The sequence below is a fragment of the Salmo salar genome, chromosome ssa14 (genome assembly GCF_905237065.1).
Source record: "Salmo salar chromosome ssa14, Ssal_v3.1, whole genome shotgun sequence".
Lineage (NCBI taxonomy): Eukaryota > Metazoa > Chordata > Actinopteri > Salmoniformes > Salmonidae > Salmo > Salmo salar.
In genome coordinates this window covers 7,805,045-7,822,305 of record NC_059455.1, presented here as the reverse complement: position 1 = coordinate 7,822,305, position 17,261 = coordinate 7,805,045, and the positions used below count along the sequence as shown (strand labels likewise).

General features: G+C 43.5%; 1 protein-coding gene across 1 annotated transcript in view; it reads right to left on the bottom strand.

The window, feature by feature from the left end:
• The window catches only part of LOC106568695 (probable G-protein coupled receptor 158), an 84,257-nt gene that overhangs the window by 24,343 nt on the left and 42,653 nt on the right, over window positions 1-17,261 (bottom strand). The window contains exons 4-5 of the mRNA XM_014139260.2: window positions 15,763-15,980; window positions 9,659-9,727 (exon numbers count right to left, since the gene is read on the bottom strand). Of these exons, the coding sequence (XP_013994735.2) occupies window positions 9,659-9,727; window positions 15,763-15,980 (287 nt within the window). The remainder of the gene's footprint in view (window positions 1-9,658; window positions 9,728-15,762; window positions 15,981-17,261) is intronic.

Sequence of the window (17,261 nt, the reverse complement as noted above, 5' to 3'; positions counted from 1 at the left end):
ACTTTAGTCCCTAGGCAGGTAAAACGACTACACATCAATGAGGAATCAGGCACTCCCATTTGTCTTTCTGCATTGCTGACAACTTCATAGTCAAACACGCAGTTGCCGGAAAACATTGGGAAAATATCTGATCTATGTACAGCATTATAACCTAAAGGGATGAAGATCCACATTAACATAGGCTACACATTGAGCTCCTACATTTCTCTTTCTGCATTGCTGACACAACTTCATCTTTTGTTAATAGTCAAACCCAGTAGCAGGAGAACATTGGACACATGTCTGACCGCGGGGCCAGTCTGGCTGCCTCTCAACCTTCACGTTGTTGTCTCATTTTCTGGATGACGTCTAAAAGGTGAGTCACAGGCATCTGTTTGGAAAATATTGTCATGCCGTTAGCTCCTTGTGAAGTTCATTCTTGCTCATTATTGAAAAAGGCAAGGGGGCAACTGGGGATGGAGACACGAGGTCATGCATTGTAAACTGAACAAAGGGCAATGCTTTTTTGCAAGGTTTCTGTATGCTAACTCACTTATTTCATTATATATTCCAGCAGATGCAGAATCGCAAATGTCACATCTCAAGCGACTAAAATGGAGTTGAGTTATAAAACCTATACTGAATACACAATATACAGTTCAAATCGGAAGTTTACATAGACTTAGGTTGGAGTCATTAAAACTCGTTTTTCAACCACTCCACAAATTTCTTGTTAACCTGTTGGGGCTAGGGGGCAGTATTTTCACGGCTGGATAAAAAAACGTACCTGATTTCATCTGGTTACTAATCCTACCCAGTAACTAGAATATGCATATACTTATTATATATGGATAGAAAACACCCTAAAGTTTCTAAAACTGTTTGAATGGTGTCTGTGAGTATAACAGAACTCATTTGGCAGGCAAAACCCTGAGACATTTTCTGACAGGAAGTGGATACCTGATGTGTTGAATTACCTTTAAGCCTATGCCATTGAAACACACAGGGGTTGATTAATGTTTTCCTATTGCTTCCACTAGATGTTACCAGCCTTTACAAAGTGTTTTGAGTCTTTTACTGTGAGATCTGACCGAACAAGAGCCATGTAACGGTGATGGCCGATTAGACTCTGGCGCGCGAGTTCATGTTGGGTACCCTCGTTCCAATACGTTCTAAAAGAGAATGCATTCGTCCACCTTGAATATTATTCATGTTCTGGTTAAAAAAGGCACTAATGATTTATGCTATACAACGTTTGACATGTTTGAACGAACGTAAATATATTTTTTCCCCTCGTTCATGACGAGAAGTCCGGCTGGCTTAGATCATGTGCTAACAACACGGAGCTTTTTGGATATAAATGATGAGCTTTTTTGAACAAAACTACATTCGTTATGGACCTGGGATTCCTGGAAGTGACATCTGATGAAGAGAATCAAAGGTAATGGATTATTTACATAGTATTTTCGATCTCTCCAACATGGCCGTTTGTCTGTATAGCAAAGCATATTTTTCTGGGCGCAGTGCTCAGATTATTGCAAAGTGTGATTTCCCAGTAAGGTTATTTTTAAATCTGGCAAGTTGATTGCGTTCAAGAGATGTAAATCTATAATTCTTTAAATGACAATATAATATTTTACCAATGTTTTCTAATTTTAATTATTTAATTTGTGGTGCTGACTTGACTGCCGGTTATTGGAGGGAAACGATTTCCTCAACATCAATGCCATAGTAAAACGCTGTTTTTGGATATAAATATGAACTTGATAGAACTAAAAATGCATGCATTGTCTAACATAATGTCCTAGGAGTGTCATCTGATGGAGATTGTAAAAGGTTAGTGCATCATTTTAGCTGGTTTTATGGTTTTGGTGACGCCCGTCTTTGAATTGACAAAACATTACACACAGCTATTGTCAATGTACTCTCCTAACATAATCTAACTTTATGCTTTCGCCGTAAAACCTTTTTGAAATCGGACAACGTGGTCAGATTAAGGAGATGTTTATCTTTCAAAGGGTGTAAGATAGTTGTGTGTTTGAAAAATTTGAATTTTGACATTTATTTGGTTTCAAATTTGCCGCTCTTGAAATGCACCTGCTGTTGATAGGGTGCACCACGAGTGGCACGCTAGCGTCCCACATAGCCCCAAGAACCTGTTGGGGATCTTATCCCGATATCGGGATTCATTGTCAAGAGACCACGGCGGGAAATTCAAAAACTGCAAGAATCTAATAATTTCAATTTCTCAAACAATCAACTATTTCTCACAATTTGAAAGATAAACATCTCCTAAATCCAACCACATTGTCCGATTTCAAAGAGGCTTTACGGCGAAAGCATAAAGTTAGGTTATGTTAGGAGAGTACATTGAAAATAGCTGTGTGTAATGTTTTGTCAATTCAAAGACATGCGTCACCATAAGCGGATAACCAGCTAGAATTATGCACCAACCTTTGACAATCTTCCTCAGATGACACTCCTAAGACATTATGTTACACAATACATGCATTTTTTGTTCCATCAAGTTGATATTTATATCCAAAAACAGCATTTTACGAAGCGGTGAAAATCAGATTTTTTTTTCTCTCAAATGCTTCCGGTGAACAACGTTACAAATCACAAAATTACTATTCGATAACATTGGTAAATTATATTATTGTCATTCAAATATTCATAGTTTAACATTTCGTAAATGCTACTGCAATGCCAGATTTCAAAATAACTTTACTGGGAAATCACAATTTGCAATAAACCGGGTGCTGTGCTAAGAACAATAGGCTAGGCTATACAGGTTAGCACCATCTGTAACCATGTAATATCAAAATTACTATTGTCAATATTCCCTTACCTTTGATTATCTTCATCCATTGGCACTTCTAGAAATCCCAGGTCCACTACAAATGTGGTTTCTTTTGACAAAGTTCATAATTGATGTCCAAATAACTCCAAGTTGTTCCATGTTGTTAGCGCTTCGGTAGGCTACTAAAAAGTAGCGCGGGGGGGGAGTCACGGCGAAAAGTAAAAAAAATAATCTATTTACATTGTTCAAACATGTCAAACGTTGTTTAGCATCAATCTTTAGAGCCATTTTTAACGTGAAACATCAGTAATGTTTCAACCCGACCTCTCCTGTGTCTTGAAAAACGTCTTTGAAAAATGTATCGCATCACATGATTGCGCAGGTGCAGCCAATAATGAAGTGACGACATCCCAGGGAGGTCAACTTCTCTTCATTGCCATCCGGTCTCTGTTCATCATAGACGCTTCAAACAACTTTATAAAGATCGTTGACATCTAGTGGAAGCCGTAGGAGTTGCGAAATGAATCCTTTCTCACTATGGTATCTATAAAACAATGACACTAAATAGTACAGTCACAAAATTCATTTTTTTTTAAAATCTATTTTTCACAGGTTTTTGCCTGCAATATGAGTTTTGTTATACTTACAGACACCATTCAAACTGTTTTAGAAAATTCAGAGTGTTTTCTATCCGAATGTGTTAATAATATGCATATCCTAGCTTCTGAGTTGGTGTAGGAGGCAGTTAAAAATGGGCACATATTTTTTTCAAAATTTCTCAATACTGCCCCCGAGCCTCAACTATAGTTTTAGCAAGTCGGTTAGAACATCTACTTTGTGCATGACACAAGTCATTTTTCCAACAATTGTTTACAGACAGATTATTTCACTTATAATTCACCTTATCACAATTCCAGCAGGTCAGAAGTTTACATACACTAAGTTGACTGTGCCTTTAAACAGCTTGGGAAATTCCAGAAAATTATGTCATGGCTTTAGAAGCTTCTGATAGGTTAATAGACATCATTTGAGTCAATTGGAGGTGTACCTGTGGATGTATTTCAAGGCCTGCCTTCAAACTCAGTGCCTCTTTGCTTGACATCATAGGAAAATTCAAAAGAAATCAGCCAAGACCTCAGAAGAAAAATTGCAGACCTCCACAAGTCTGGTTCATCCTTGGGAGCAATTTTAAAATGCCTGAAGTTACCACGTTCATCTGTACAAACAATAGTATGCAAGTATAAACACCATGGGACCACGCAGCCATCATACCGCTCAGGAAGGAGACGCGTTCTGTCTCCTAGAGATGAACGCACTTTGGTGCGAAAAGTGCAAATCAATCCCAGAACAACAGCAATGGACCTTGTGAAGATGCTGGAGGAAACAGTTACAAAAGTATCTATATCCACAGTAAAACAAGTCCTATATCGACATAACCTGAAAGGCCGCTCAGCAAGGAAGAAGCCACTGCTCCAAAACCGCCATAAAAAAGCCAGTCTACGGTTTGCAACTGCACATGGGGACAAAGATTGTAATTTTTGGAGAAATGTCCTCTGGTCTGATGAGACAAAAATCGAACTGTTTGGCTTGCAAGCCGAAGAACACCATCCCAACCGTGAAGCATGGGGGTGGCAGCATCATGTTGTGGGGGTGCTTTGCTGCAGGAGGTACTGGTGCACTTCACAAAATAGATGGCATCACGAGGAAAGAAAATTATGTCGATATATTGAAGCAACCTCTCAAGATATTAGTCAGGATGTTAAAGCTTGGTCGCAAATAGGTCTTCCAAATGGACAATGACCCCAAGCAAACTTCCAAAGTTGTGGCAAAATGGCTTAAGGATAACAAAGTCAAGGAATTGGAGTGGCCATCACAAAACCCTGATCTCAATCCTATAGAAAATGTGTGGGCAGAACTGAAAAAGCGTGTGCGAGCAAGGATGCCTACAAACCTGACTCAGTTACACCAGCTCTGTCAGGACGAATGGGCCAAAATTCACCAAACTTATTGTGGGAAGCTTGTGGAAGACTACCCAAAACATTTGACCCAAGTTAAACAATTTAAAGGCAATGCTACCAAATACTAATTGAGTGTATGTAAACTTCTGACCCACTGGGAATGTGATGAAATAAATAAAAGCTGAAATAAATCATTCTCTGTCACGCCCTGACGTTAGAGAGACGTTTTATTTCCTCTATTTTGGTTAGGTCAGGGTGTGATGTGGGGTGGGCATTCTATGTTGTGTATTTCTTTGTTTTGGCCGAGTATGGTTCCTAATCAGAGGCAGCTGTCTATTGTTGTCTCTGATTGGGAATCATACTTAGGCAGCCTTTTCCCCACCTGTGTTTGTGGGTAATTATTATTCCTGTGTGTTTTGTGTGCGCCTCAGTTGCGTCACGTTCTTTTCTGTTTACCTGTTTATTGTTTTGTTCGGTTTCACCTCAATAAAAGATGTGAAATTACCAGCACGCTGCGCCTTGGTTGATTTACGACAGGGAGTTTGAAGATAGCGAACGTGACAGAATTACCCACCACAAGAAGACCAAGCAGCGTATGCCTACGGGGAAGACGAGGTGGACATGGGAGGACATCCTGGACGGCAAAGGATCCTGGATGTGGGAGGAGATACAGGCCAGAGTGGATGCCTCCCATGGAAACAGGTGGAAGCAGCAAGGGAGGAACAGCGACGAGATCGGGAGTCACGGCAACGATGGAAGCCCGAGAGGCAGCCCCAAAATATTTTTTTTTGTGGGGGGGAAATCAGGGTTGAGACCTGAGCCAACTCTCCGTGCTTACCGTGGGGAGCATGTGACTGGTCAGGCACCGTGTTATGCGGTGATGCGCGATGTATCTCCAGTGCGCATTCACAGCCCGGTGCGCTCGTTACCGGCCACCCGCATTTGCCGGGCTAGAGTGAGCATTCAGCCAGGAAGGGTGGTGCCAGATCAGCGCTCCTGGTCTCCAGTACACCTCCTCGGTCCAGGATATCCTGCGCTGGCTCCGCACACTGTGTCGCCAGTGCGCATTCACAGCCCAGTGCGTCCTGTGCCAGCGCCCCGCATTTGCCGTGCGAAAGTAAGCATCCAGCCAGGACGGGTTGTGCCAGCTCTACGCTCGAGACCTCCGGTGCGCTTCCACGGCCCAGTATATCCTGTACCTGCCCCACGCACCCGGCTTCCAGCGAGACTCTCCAGCCTGGTACGCCCTGTGCCTGCTCCACGCACCCAGTCTCCAGTGCGTCTCTCCAGCCTGGTACGCCCTGTGGCAGCTCCACGTACCAGGCTGTCAGTACGTCTCCTCAGTCCGGTGAGACCCGTTCCGGCTCCACGTACAGAAGCCTCCAGTTATGATCCATGGTCCGAAGCCTCCAGTGATGATCCATGGCACGAAGCCTCCAGTGATGATCCATGGTCTGAAGCCTCCAGTGATGATCCATGGCACGAAGCCTCCAGTGATGATCCATGGCCCGGAGCCTGCAGTGATGAACCATGGCACGAAGCCTCCAGTGATAATCCATACAAATCAGACCTGTGTTCAAATAGTATTATTTTTTCATTTAAATTCTAAAGGTGCGCTTGATTGAACTTGCATGACACAATGGAACCAATGGAATAGTCCCAAAAAGTGAAAGCCCCAGCCATCTGGCCCTCCAGGTCGGCTAAATCAAAACACTCAAAGCATTTGAGAGGCAACAAATACCATTTCTAATCCAGGTTTAGTACATCCTTCACATTTCCACAGCTTTACAATATAACTCCCAGAGATACAGTTTTATCTCGTCTCTATGGTATATTCCACAATTCGAGGTATGCAGTGTGGCTGTTTGAGAGATGGCAGGTATCCTCTATAATTAAGCAGAGCGACAGCACCTGTCCCCTGCGGCGAGATGGCAGAACATCGGCAACCAGCTTGCTTAACTCGCAAACAGGGGAAATGTTCTCGTGGATATGGGATGAAACAATGGCACAGTGCCACACACAACTCGTGAAGCACATATCACACTTCCATGATATGAGAGGAGGCCTCATTTAGTTGCAGAATTCACTGGAAGAAAATGTTGGTAAAACTTTACCTGAAAGGTACCTAGGTAAGGACTTCATAACACATAACACATACCACATTCATAAGCAATACATAAGGACACGTTCATAATGATATGAGAAGCTTTAGCTGCACTTTTCTTGAAGGGTACCTGCATAAGGACTCCATAACACATTATCAACCATCCATAGGCCATTCATAAGCAGTACATCTAGGCACTTCATAGATGCTTATGTCAACAAGTTGCCTGCATTATTAATCCTTTACCCAAAGTTTTGCCTATATCAAGCACTGTCAACAGAACATTTGTACAGCTTTGATTTACGCACGCATCTCTCATCTCGGTGTTAGCGGAATAGGTACACCTACAGTCTATGGATTTAAATACATGTGCGTAATGTAGGAAAGATCCACAATTACTACTAGTATACCCTAATTGCATCCACTTGTCATGGCCAGAAGCAATGAAAGCAACACAAGACTGGCAGCACTGGAGATCTTTCGTAAGTTTATGTTCCTCCAGGAATAAAAAAGCAAGTAAGTGAGTATACCCTAATTGTCCAAGATGCATTTATATCCTATACATTAAGAAGAAATACTGTCAATATCTTTTCAGCATGGGCTCTCGCTCATCATGCATCATGACTGTAAATGTGATCGAGGGCATCAAGGAATTGCTGCAGTCAGCTGACATGCATCCCTGGCTGTAAGCTGGCTTTTAAAGTTCCAAAGCTTACATTTGCATGCGAGTCATGAAAAATGTATATAAAGCCACGTCCATATTACCCGGTGGAGGGCTTATAGTGGTGACGCTATTGGTAAAGTAAATGAGGTCAGTCACTTATGAGACACATTAACTGGTTGGTACACAGGCAGGAGACAGACTGCTGTATATCATCCATGTATTGCCAAGTTGGTTTCCTTCAAAGTTACTTATATTTTCTTAATGTACAGTAGTATCTGAGGCTAGAAACGGGAATGTTATGAGTTTGATTGAGGAGCGAAATGTAACAGTGTACAGAGCATGCACACACACACACGGACACACACACGGACACACACACACACACACACACACACACACACACACACACACACACACACACACACACACACACACACACACACACACACACACACACACACACACACACAGCACACCCAACAGCAACATCATAACAACACTCCAATGACAACAATGGGATTCATATTGTATACCCCTCCCAAACATAGTCACCAGTTACATACTCATTAACTGCATTTGATCATGTTCTTCATAAACTCACTGTACTGATAACCTCCGGCTAGTATTAGTTGTATCCAGGCTTCTGTAGTAACCAAGCCCTGTCCATGTAGAACAGCAAGTCCCACATTCCTCCATGACAAGTCAAAATACATCACGTCCCAAACAAGACGTACAACTAGGCCAAATATACGCAAGCACACACGTGCAATAGCACACACACGCAATACCCAGCAGAGTATAACTCGCATGGGACCCTCAAACGAGAAGGGAGCTACATGTTTGTTTCCCAGCATCAAGCTGCTAAGGTGGCTTCCTCCTCTTTCCCCTCTCCATACCCCCAACTCCTCCCAATAAATTAACCAGCAGATGTATTTTTAATACAAGTTGCGCTAGAACTTGACGGACTCTTTAAAAATTGAGCGCCACGGCAGAGCAGCTGCACTAAGCTGCGGCTGTGGCAACAGCAGCAGCAGGAGGAGATCACATCACTGTGGAAGAGAGAGACGGGGCGAGAGAGAGTGAGAGAAAGAATAGAGAGAGATCACCAGGGTTGCATGAGCACATTGGAGTGAGGAGTTCCTGGGTCCTGTGGCAGAAGGGATGAAAAGGGGAAAGTATATTTTGGGGGGATGGAATCACTCCACTTTGGTTCAGGAATAGCCTGAGGTGCAGACAATTTGAGGACTGGAGTGGTGCACCCCTGGTTTAAAAGTATATCACAACGATAATGATGACAACCAAACCATAGTAGTAATGTTGATCAGCTTAGGTTTATCTCCCCATTTGTGTGGAATGCACCAAAATAATGTTCAGGGGGAAAAAATATGGTGAGGTGAGGTCTCCCAGTGCATAACGTGGTTACTACGTAACATTGTTACAATATAACGCTGTTACTATGTTGTCACTATGTTACATTGTTCCTAGTTACGTTGTTACTACATCACGTTATTATAAAGTTGCGTTATTACTAAGTTGCATTATTACTAGGTTACGTTATTACTAAGTTACGTTATTACTAAGTTATGTAAATACTACATTGCTACAGGGACATTGCTCCAACTCTAGCCTGAGAGGAAAAGCCCAGTCTCTAACGCTGACTTTAGCCAACAACACCGAACCTCATTCTTGTCAACAGACTTTTAATAGTCCCTCCTGTGTGGTTTACTTCTCTGGCTTTGTTTTCCCTTTTTCTTTTATAATTTTCCAAATGTGTTCTCTAGACAGCTGTGTTTTGCTGTTGGCAGCCATTGAAGGTATTTGAAGTGAGAGAATTTGAAATCCCTGTAGCTCCATAAAAACGCCATGCAACGTTGGCTGTAAGCTCCCCCGTCTGTTAAAACTCTGTGTGGCGCTCCAGGTTGGACTGTACGACACACTTTAAAGCATTACTCACACACACCAGCTGTGTTGTCGTCCAGGATGTCTGTGGCTTGTTTTTTTGTGTCATTTTAAAATATAGCTGTGATATATCAATTTAGAGGGACTGTGGACAATGGACAGGCATGCAGACGGACAAAGACACAGAAATGCACACACACACACAAAGTCACGAACACAAACACAAACACACGTCTAAACTGGAGACTTACGGTAGAGTAGAGAAGCAAGGCTCCAAACAAGATGGCTTCCAGGAGAATAAGACCAGATGCTCGGATCCTCTACAAAAAAGAGAGCGAGAGAGAGAGAGACTCAACAGTAGAGAACAATAGAGAGAACTCAGCCATGCAATCTCCATAGTCAAACATTGGCAATAGAATGGCCCGTACTGAAGAGCTCAGTGACTTTCAATGTGGAACCGTCATAGGATGCCACCTTTCTGCCAAATTTCTGCCTTGCTAAAGCTGCCCCGGTCAACTGTAAGTGCTGTTACTGTGAATTGGAAACATCTAGGAACAACAACTGCTCAACCACGAAGTGGTAGGCCACACAAGCTCAGAGAACGGGACCGCTGAGTGCTGGAGCGCGTAGACATTCTAGACGATTCTGTACTTCCAACTTTGTGGCAACAGTTTGGAGAAGGCCCTTTACTGTTTCAGCATGACAATGCCCCCGTGCACAAAGCGAGGTCCATACAGAAATGGTTTGTCAAGATCGGTGTGGAAGTACTTTACTGGCCTGCACAGAGCCTTGAGCTCAACCCCATCTAACACCTTTGGGATGAATTGGAACGGACGAGTGTGAGCCAGGCCTAATCGCCCAACATCACTGCCCAACCTATCTAATGCTTGTGTGGCTCAATAGAAGCAAGTCCCCGTAGCAATGTTCCAACATCTAGAGGAAAGCTTTCCCAGAAGAGTGGAGGCTGTTATAGCAGCAGGGGGGGACCAACTCCATACTAATGCCCATTATTTTTCGAATGAGATGTTTGATGAGCAGGTGCCCACATACATTTGGCCATGTAGTGTAACATCCATCAACCATAGAGTTACTAGGATGATCTACACAATCATATTATATGAGAGAAATTGTCATCCATTCACTCATTCTGAATCTACTCGGCTGAAAATAAATAAAGAATTTGACTCAATGGCACAACACAATGGATATGAATTATCAAGATAGTCCCTTTGTTGAACTGCTCTGCTACCAATCATGTTAGTGAAAATGAGCGAGGGCCACGGGACAACTATGGGCTTAATTTAATTACTCATTATATCCTAGAAGGCAATGTATTCTATGTAAATATGTAAATTCACACACCTCAAGGGACATCTCATCTGAACTGCATTTCTGAAAGATTCTTATATGGAAGCATCGGATCGTGGCATATTGCTGGATATACAAAACAAACGGCCTGGGATGTGTGGACTCATCTTGACAGACTGCTTATGAGATCGGAAAACATCTGTGTAATGTCTCTAAGAGACAACCATATTGGAATATCATATACAGGTTTGTTTAACCCTGACCTATAGTGTGTCAATAACCATCACTGCTGTGGAATACGTACTGCAAAAGGTGCCCTTCTTAGGATGAGACATGAAATAGAGTTCTTGACTCTGTGGTCGCTAAAAATCCCATGACACTTAATGCTTGATTATGGCTGTTAACCCCAGAGTTCTGGCTATACTCACCCTGGGCCCTCCCCAGTTTCAAATTGGCCCAATCACTCATCACCTCTCCATAGGGAAAATGGATTCTGTGTGATGAACATTCTGGCACAAAATGGCTACCATGCATCACCCGGGTGGATGCTACTACAAATTGGTGTTGGATGGAATAATGAGTTACTCCAGATCAAGGTAAAGTGCTTCGAGAGCAGATGAAAAGCACTATGTCAATGGAATCCATTACTACAACAGAAGACCGTCAAATGTTCCCAAGAACTCTAAGGCTGTCACAATGACTACCACCCTGTAGCACTCACATCTGGAATCATGAAGGGCTTTGAAAGGCTGGTCATGGCACACAACTCCATCATCCCAGACACCCTAGACACAATCCAATTTGAATACCGCCCCAACAGATCTACAGATGATGCAATCTCAACTGCACTCCACATTGCCCTCTCCCACCTGGATGAGAGGAATACCTATGTAAGAATGCTGTTCATCAACTACAGCTCAGCGTTCAACACCATAGTGCCCTCCAAGCTCGTCACCAAGCTTAGTGACTGAACACCTCCCTCTGTAACTGGATCCTGGATTTAGTGACGGGCTGACCCCAGGTGGTGAGAGTGGGTAACAACACTAGTTTGAAGATGGTGCCGGAAGGGATGGCTGCCGTTTTATGGGCTCTTAACCAACCGTGCTATTTTTTTTTCTTTTCGCATTGTTTGTAACTTATGTTGTACATAATGTTGCTGCTACTGTCTCTTATGACCAAAAACTACTTCTGGACATTAGGACAGCGATTACTCACCTTGAACTGGGCAAAGAATTTTTCTTTAAATGAGTCGGACGAGAGGGGTTTACTCCAGACACCCGAACAGGCCCTCATCCGCGTCATTCGCAGGAGAAAGTGACAGAGGTATCGCGGAAGGAGATTAGGGTGCCTTGTGAGGATCCGGTGAGACGAGTGGTTAATCTGCCTTTGCAATCAGTACGATTGGCCAACATACAATCACTGGATAATAAAGTGGACAAACTACAAGCACGTATATCCGACCAACGGGACATTAAAAACTGTAATATCTTATGTTTCACTGAGTCGTGGCTGAACGACGACATGAATAACATACCGCTGGCGGGTTATACACTGTATCGGCAGGATAGAACAGCAGCCTCTGATAAGACAAGGGGTGGCGGTCTATGTATATTTGTAAATAACAGCAGGTGCACGATATCTAAGGAAGTCTCGAGGTTTGGCTCGCCTGAAGTAGAGTATCTCAAGATAAGCTGTAGACCACACTATCTACCTAGAGAGTTTTCATCTTTATTCTTTGTAGCTGTCTATTTATCACCACAAACCGATGCTGGCATTAAGACCGCACTCAATGAGCTGCATACAGCCATAAGCAAACAGGAAAACGCTCAATCAGAGGCGGCGCTCCTAGTGGCCGGGGACTTTAATGCAGGGAAGCTTGAATCCGTTTTACCTCATTTCTACCAGCATGTTAAATGTGCAACCAGAGGGAAAAAAACTCTAGACCACCTTTACTCCACACACAGAGATGCATACAAAGCTCTCCCTCGCCCACCATTTGGTAAATCTGACCATAATTCTATCCTCCTCATTCCTGCTTACAAGCAAAAATTAAAGCAGGACGCACCACTGACTCGGTCAATAAAAAAGTGGTCAGATGACACAGATGCTAAGCTACAGGACTGTTTTGCTAACACAGACTGGAATATGTTCCGGGATTCTTCCGATGGCATTGAGGAGTACACCACATCAGTCACTGGCCTCATCAATAAGTGTATCGATGACGTCGTCCCCACAGTGACTGTACGTACATACCCCAACCAGAAGCCATGGATTACAGGTAACATCCGCACTGAGCTAAGGGTAGAGTTGCCACTTTCAAGGAGCAGGACTCTAACCCGGAAGCTTATAAGAAATCCTGCTATGCCCTCCGAAGAACCATCAAACAGGCAAAGCACCAATACAGGACTAAGATCGAATCATACTACACCGGCTCCAATGCTCGTCTAATGTGGCAGGGCTTGGAAACAATTACTGACCACAAAGGGAAACAAAGCCGAGAGCTTCCCAGTGACATGAGCTAAATGACTTCTATGCTCGCTTCGAGGCAAGTGACACTGAAACATGCATGAGAGCATCAGCTGTTCTGGACGACTGTGTGATCACACTCTCCGCAGCCGATGTGAGTAAGACCTTTAAACAGGTTAACATTCACAAGGCCGCAGGGCCAGACGGATTACCAGGATGTGTACTCCGAGCATGCACTGACCAACTGGCAAGTATCTTCAATGACATTTTCAATACCAACATATTTCAAGCAGACCACCATAGTCCCTGTTCCCAAGAACACTAAGATAAACTGCCTACATGACTACAGACCCATAGCACTCACGTCTGTAGCCATGAAGTGCTTTGAAAGGCTGGTCATGGCTCACATCGACACCATTATCCCAGACACCCTAGACCCACTCCAATGTGCATACCGCCCCAACAAATCCACAGATGATGCAATCTCTATTGCACTCCACACTGCCCTTTCACACCTGGACAAAAGGAACACGTATGTGAGAATGCTATTAATTGACTACAGCTCAGCGTTCAACACCATAGACCCTGGGACTAAACACCTCCCTCTGCAACTGGATCCTGGACTTCCTGACGGGCAGCCCCCAGATGGTAAGGTTAAGTAATAACACATAAGCCACGCTGATCCTCAACACGAGGGCCCCTCAGAGGTGCGTGCTCAGTGCCATCCTGTACTCCCTGTTCACTCCTGACTGCACGGCCTGGCATGACTCCAACACCATCATTAAGTTTGCCGAAAACGACAGTGGTAGGCTTGATCACCGACAACAACGAGACAGCCTATAGGGAGGAGGTCAGAGACCTGGCCGTGTGGTGCCAGGACAACAACCTCTCCCTCAATATGATCAATACAAACGAGATGATTGTGGACTACAGTAAAAGGAGGACCAAGCACGCCACTATTCTCATCAACGGGGCTGTAGTGGAGCAGGTTGAGAGCTTCAAGTTCCTTGGTGTCCACATCACCAACATACTAACATGGTCCAAGCACACCAAGGCAGTCGTGAAGAGGGCACGACAAAACCTATTCCCCCTCAGGAGACTGAAAAGATATGGCATGGGTCCTCAGATCCTCAAAAGGTTCTACAGCTGCACCATCAAGAGCATCCTGACGGGTTGAATCACTGCCTGGTATGGCAACTGCTCGGCCTCTGACCACAAAGGATTACAGAGGGTAGTGCGTACACCCCAGTACATCACTGGGGCCAAGCCTCCTGCCATCCAGGACCTCTATACCAGGCGGTGTCAAAGACTCCAACCACCCTAGTCATAGAATGTTCTCTCTGCTACCGCACGGCAAGCTGTACCGGATCGCCAAGTCTAGGTCCAAGAGGCTTCTAAACAGCTTCTACCCCCAAGCCATAAGACTCCTGAACAGGTAATTAAATGGCTACCCAGACCATTTGCATTGCCCCCCCCCCCTTTACGCTGCTGCTACTCTGTGTTATTATCTATGCATAGTCACTTTAATAACTCTACCTACATGTACATATTACCTAAATTACCTTGACTAATTGGTGCCGCCGCACGTTGGCTCTGTACCGGTACCCTCTGTATTTAGCCTCGCTATTGTTATTTTATTGCTGCTCTTTAATTATTTGTTACTTTTATTTGTATTTTCTTTAACATATTTTTCTTAAAACTGCATTATTTGTTCAGGGCTTGTAAGTACACATTTCACTTGTTGTATTCGGCGCATGTGACAAATAAAATTGGATTTGACCTCCGCCCACGCTGACCCTCAACACAGGGGCCCCCAGGGGTGTGTGCTTAGCCCCCTCCTGTACTCCCTGTTTACCAACGACTGTGTGGCCACGCACGACTCCAACTCCATCATCAAGTTTGCTGACGACACGACTGTGGTAGTCATTTGGTAGTCAAACAAACAAAGGAGTTCTGGCACAACACTTCAGTTGCTTCCTAATTCCCTACATAGTGCACTACTTTTGACCACAGCCATATGGGCCTTGGTCAAAAGTAGTACACTATATATGGAAAAGGGTGCCATTTGGGTAACAACCTCCCCGCAGCTGTGTTCCTCAATGCAGGTCCTGGAGGGTATGAATCAGTACATATTTTGGTCTCTCTTTCTTACCATTCAAAAATGTCAATCCAGTAACAGTTTACTGAAATCCAACAGGATTCCGTGTGATGAACATTCTGGCACAAAATGGCTACCATGCATCACCCAGGTGGATGCTACTACAAATTGTATGTATGTATCCTTTCACTTAAAATGTCTTGAAATCATCTCATAATGATCTTGACTAATTCAATAAAAGCCATTATCATTACGTTGTAGCATAGAAAAACATTATAAGGGCTCATACATTCTTATAACAAATAATACAACATTTAAATAAAGTTATTATAGAAATCACAAGTGTATGAAATAGAAACACCAACCTATACCAGTAATACCTTTGGTGAAAAACATAATACCAGTCTTATGTTTTCTGGATGGAGTTCCCCTATAATTACCTGCTTGACCCCTAACCCATGCTTCCTCCCAATGAGCCCTTACCTTGTTCCTGCGGAAGTGGTAGACCAGCACCATGGCCACTAAGTCCAGCAGCATGCAAAGGCCCTGGAAGGAGGCTACAGAAAGCCGGAGGGCCCCGTCTTCCTGAGCCAGGCAGGGCGTGTCGTCCCGGCAGTAGGGGCAGCCCTCACGGCACGGCAGGCACTTACTGGACACCTCCGAGAGGTCCTCACTGTGAGCGTGACCACTGCTCTCTTTCCCTGGAAAGGGCAGATAGACAAAACATCGAGGAGATACAGTAGAGGATGATGTGTTGTGGAAGCCTTGTGGAGGCAATAACATTGCGTATTTGAGTTACGTTTAAAAAAAAAGTGTGTTCTCAATGTCGTTCTTTCTGTGTATAATTTTATACTGACCCCAGTAAGAGTAGCTGTTTGGGATTGAAATAAACAAACTGCCAATGAGTACAAAAGTACTACAGATGGAAAATAGCTGGCAATAACAAGCCTTCCATTTGATCTACAGTGAAACATTCAAGTCAAAACATTTAGAACAACAGTGTGTGTGTGTGTGTGTGTGTGTGTGTGTGTGTGTGTGTGTGTGTGTGTGTGTGTGTGTGTGTGTGTGTGTGTGTGTGTGTGTGTGTTCTCTGGTTATGGTTATATCACTAAAGAGAACAGGGGCAGTGGGTTGTGTATCTTCTCGCAATTTGTTGTTGTGATTCATGTGTGAAGAAAGACCAGGGTTGTGTTGAGTGGGGGACACTGAAGAAAAACCTGTTGGGTAACACTTTACTTAAAGCCTACCCTGCAGGTACTATTAGTTATAACATGTTATATGTTATATAATAAAGCTTAAAATACTGTATGCTATGTCTTTAGTAATGATTACAAGACATTATAAGGGGGTCATACATGACAAGTCTTACAATGCATTATAACGGCATAATAATGCATTATAGCCAACACACACACACACACACACACACACACACACACACACACACACACACACACACATAATACATCCCCCAAGGCATACTGTCTGTTAAGACACTTAAGAACACAGTTAACAAGCGCAGGCTGAGATGACAATGTAGTCCCCAATTAAAGATATGCACACTTTGGATCGACAATAAAAAACTAAACGAGAAAAAGAACTGATAGAGAATTCAGCTGAAATAATCCCGTGACAACCCGTGACTAGTTCATTTTCAGAATAATTTGTTCGTCATAGATACTTTATCCACTGACCACCGAATTTAGGAGGATAACTGACTGAAATGTAGCTGAAAAACAAGCGGTAAAACAAGAAACGTAGGAGTATTTGAACGTAGGAGTATTTGATAGCACGTCATGACTGCATCACGTTTTGTAAATAAGGACCTAGTATGCATTTCCCTTATCATAAGATCTTGCATAAACAAATGAATGCTAGCTAGCCTAGTTTCCCCTCATTGGTCCTGCATTTAGAATGTATCTAATTTTGGTTTGTTAGGATGTTGTTGGTTTAGTTTTCTGTAACTTCATAGCAATAGGCTG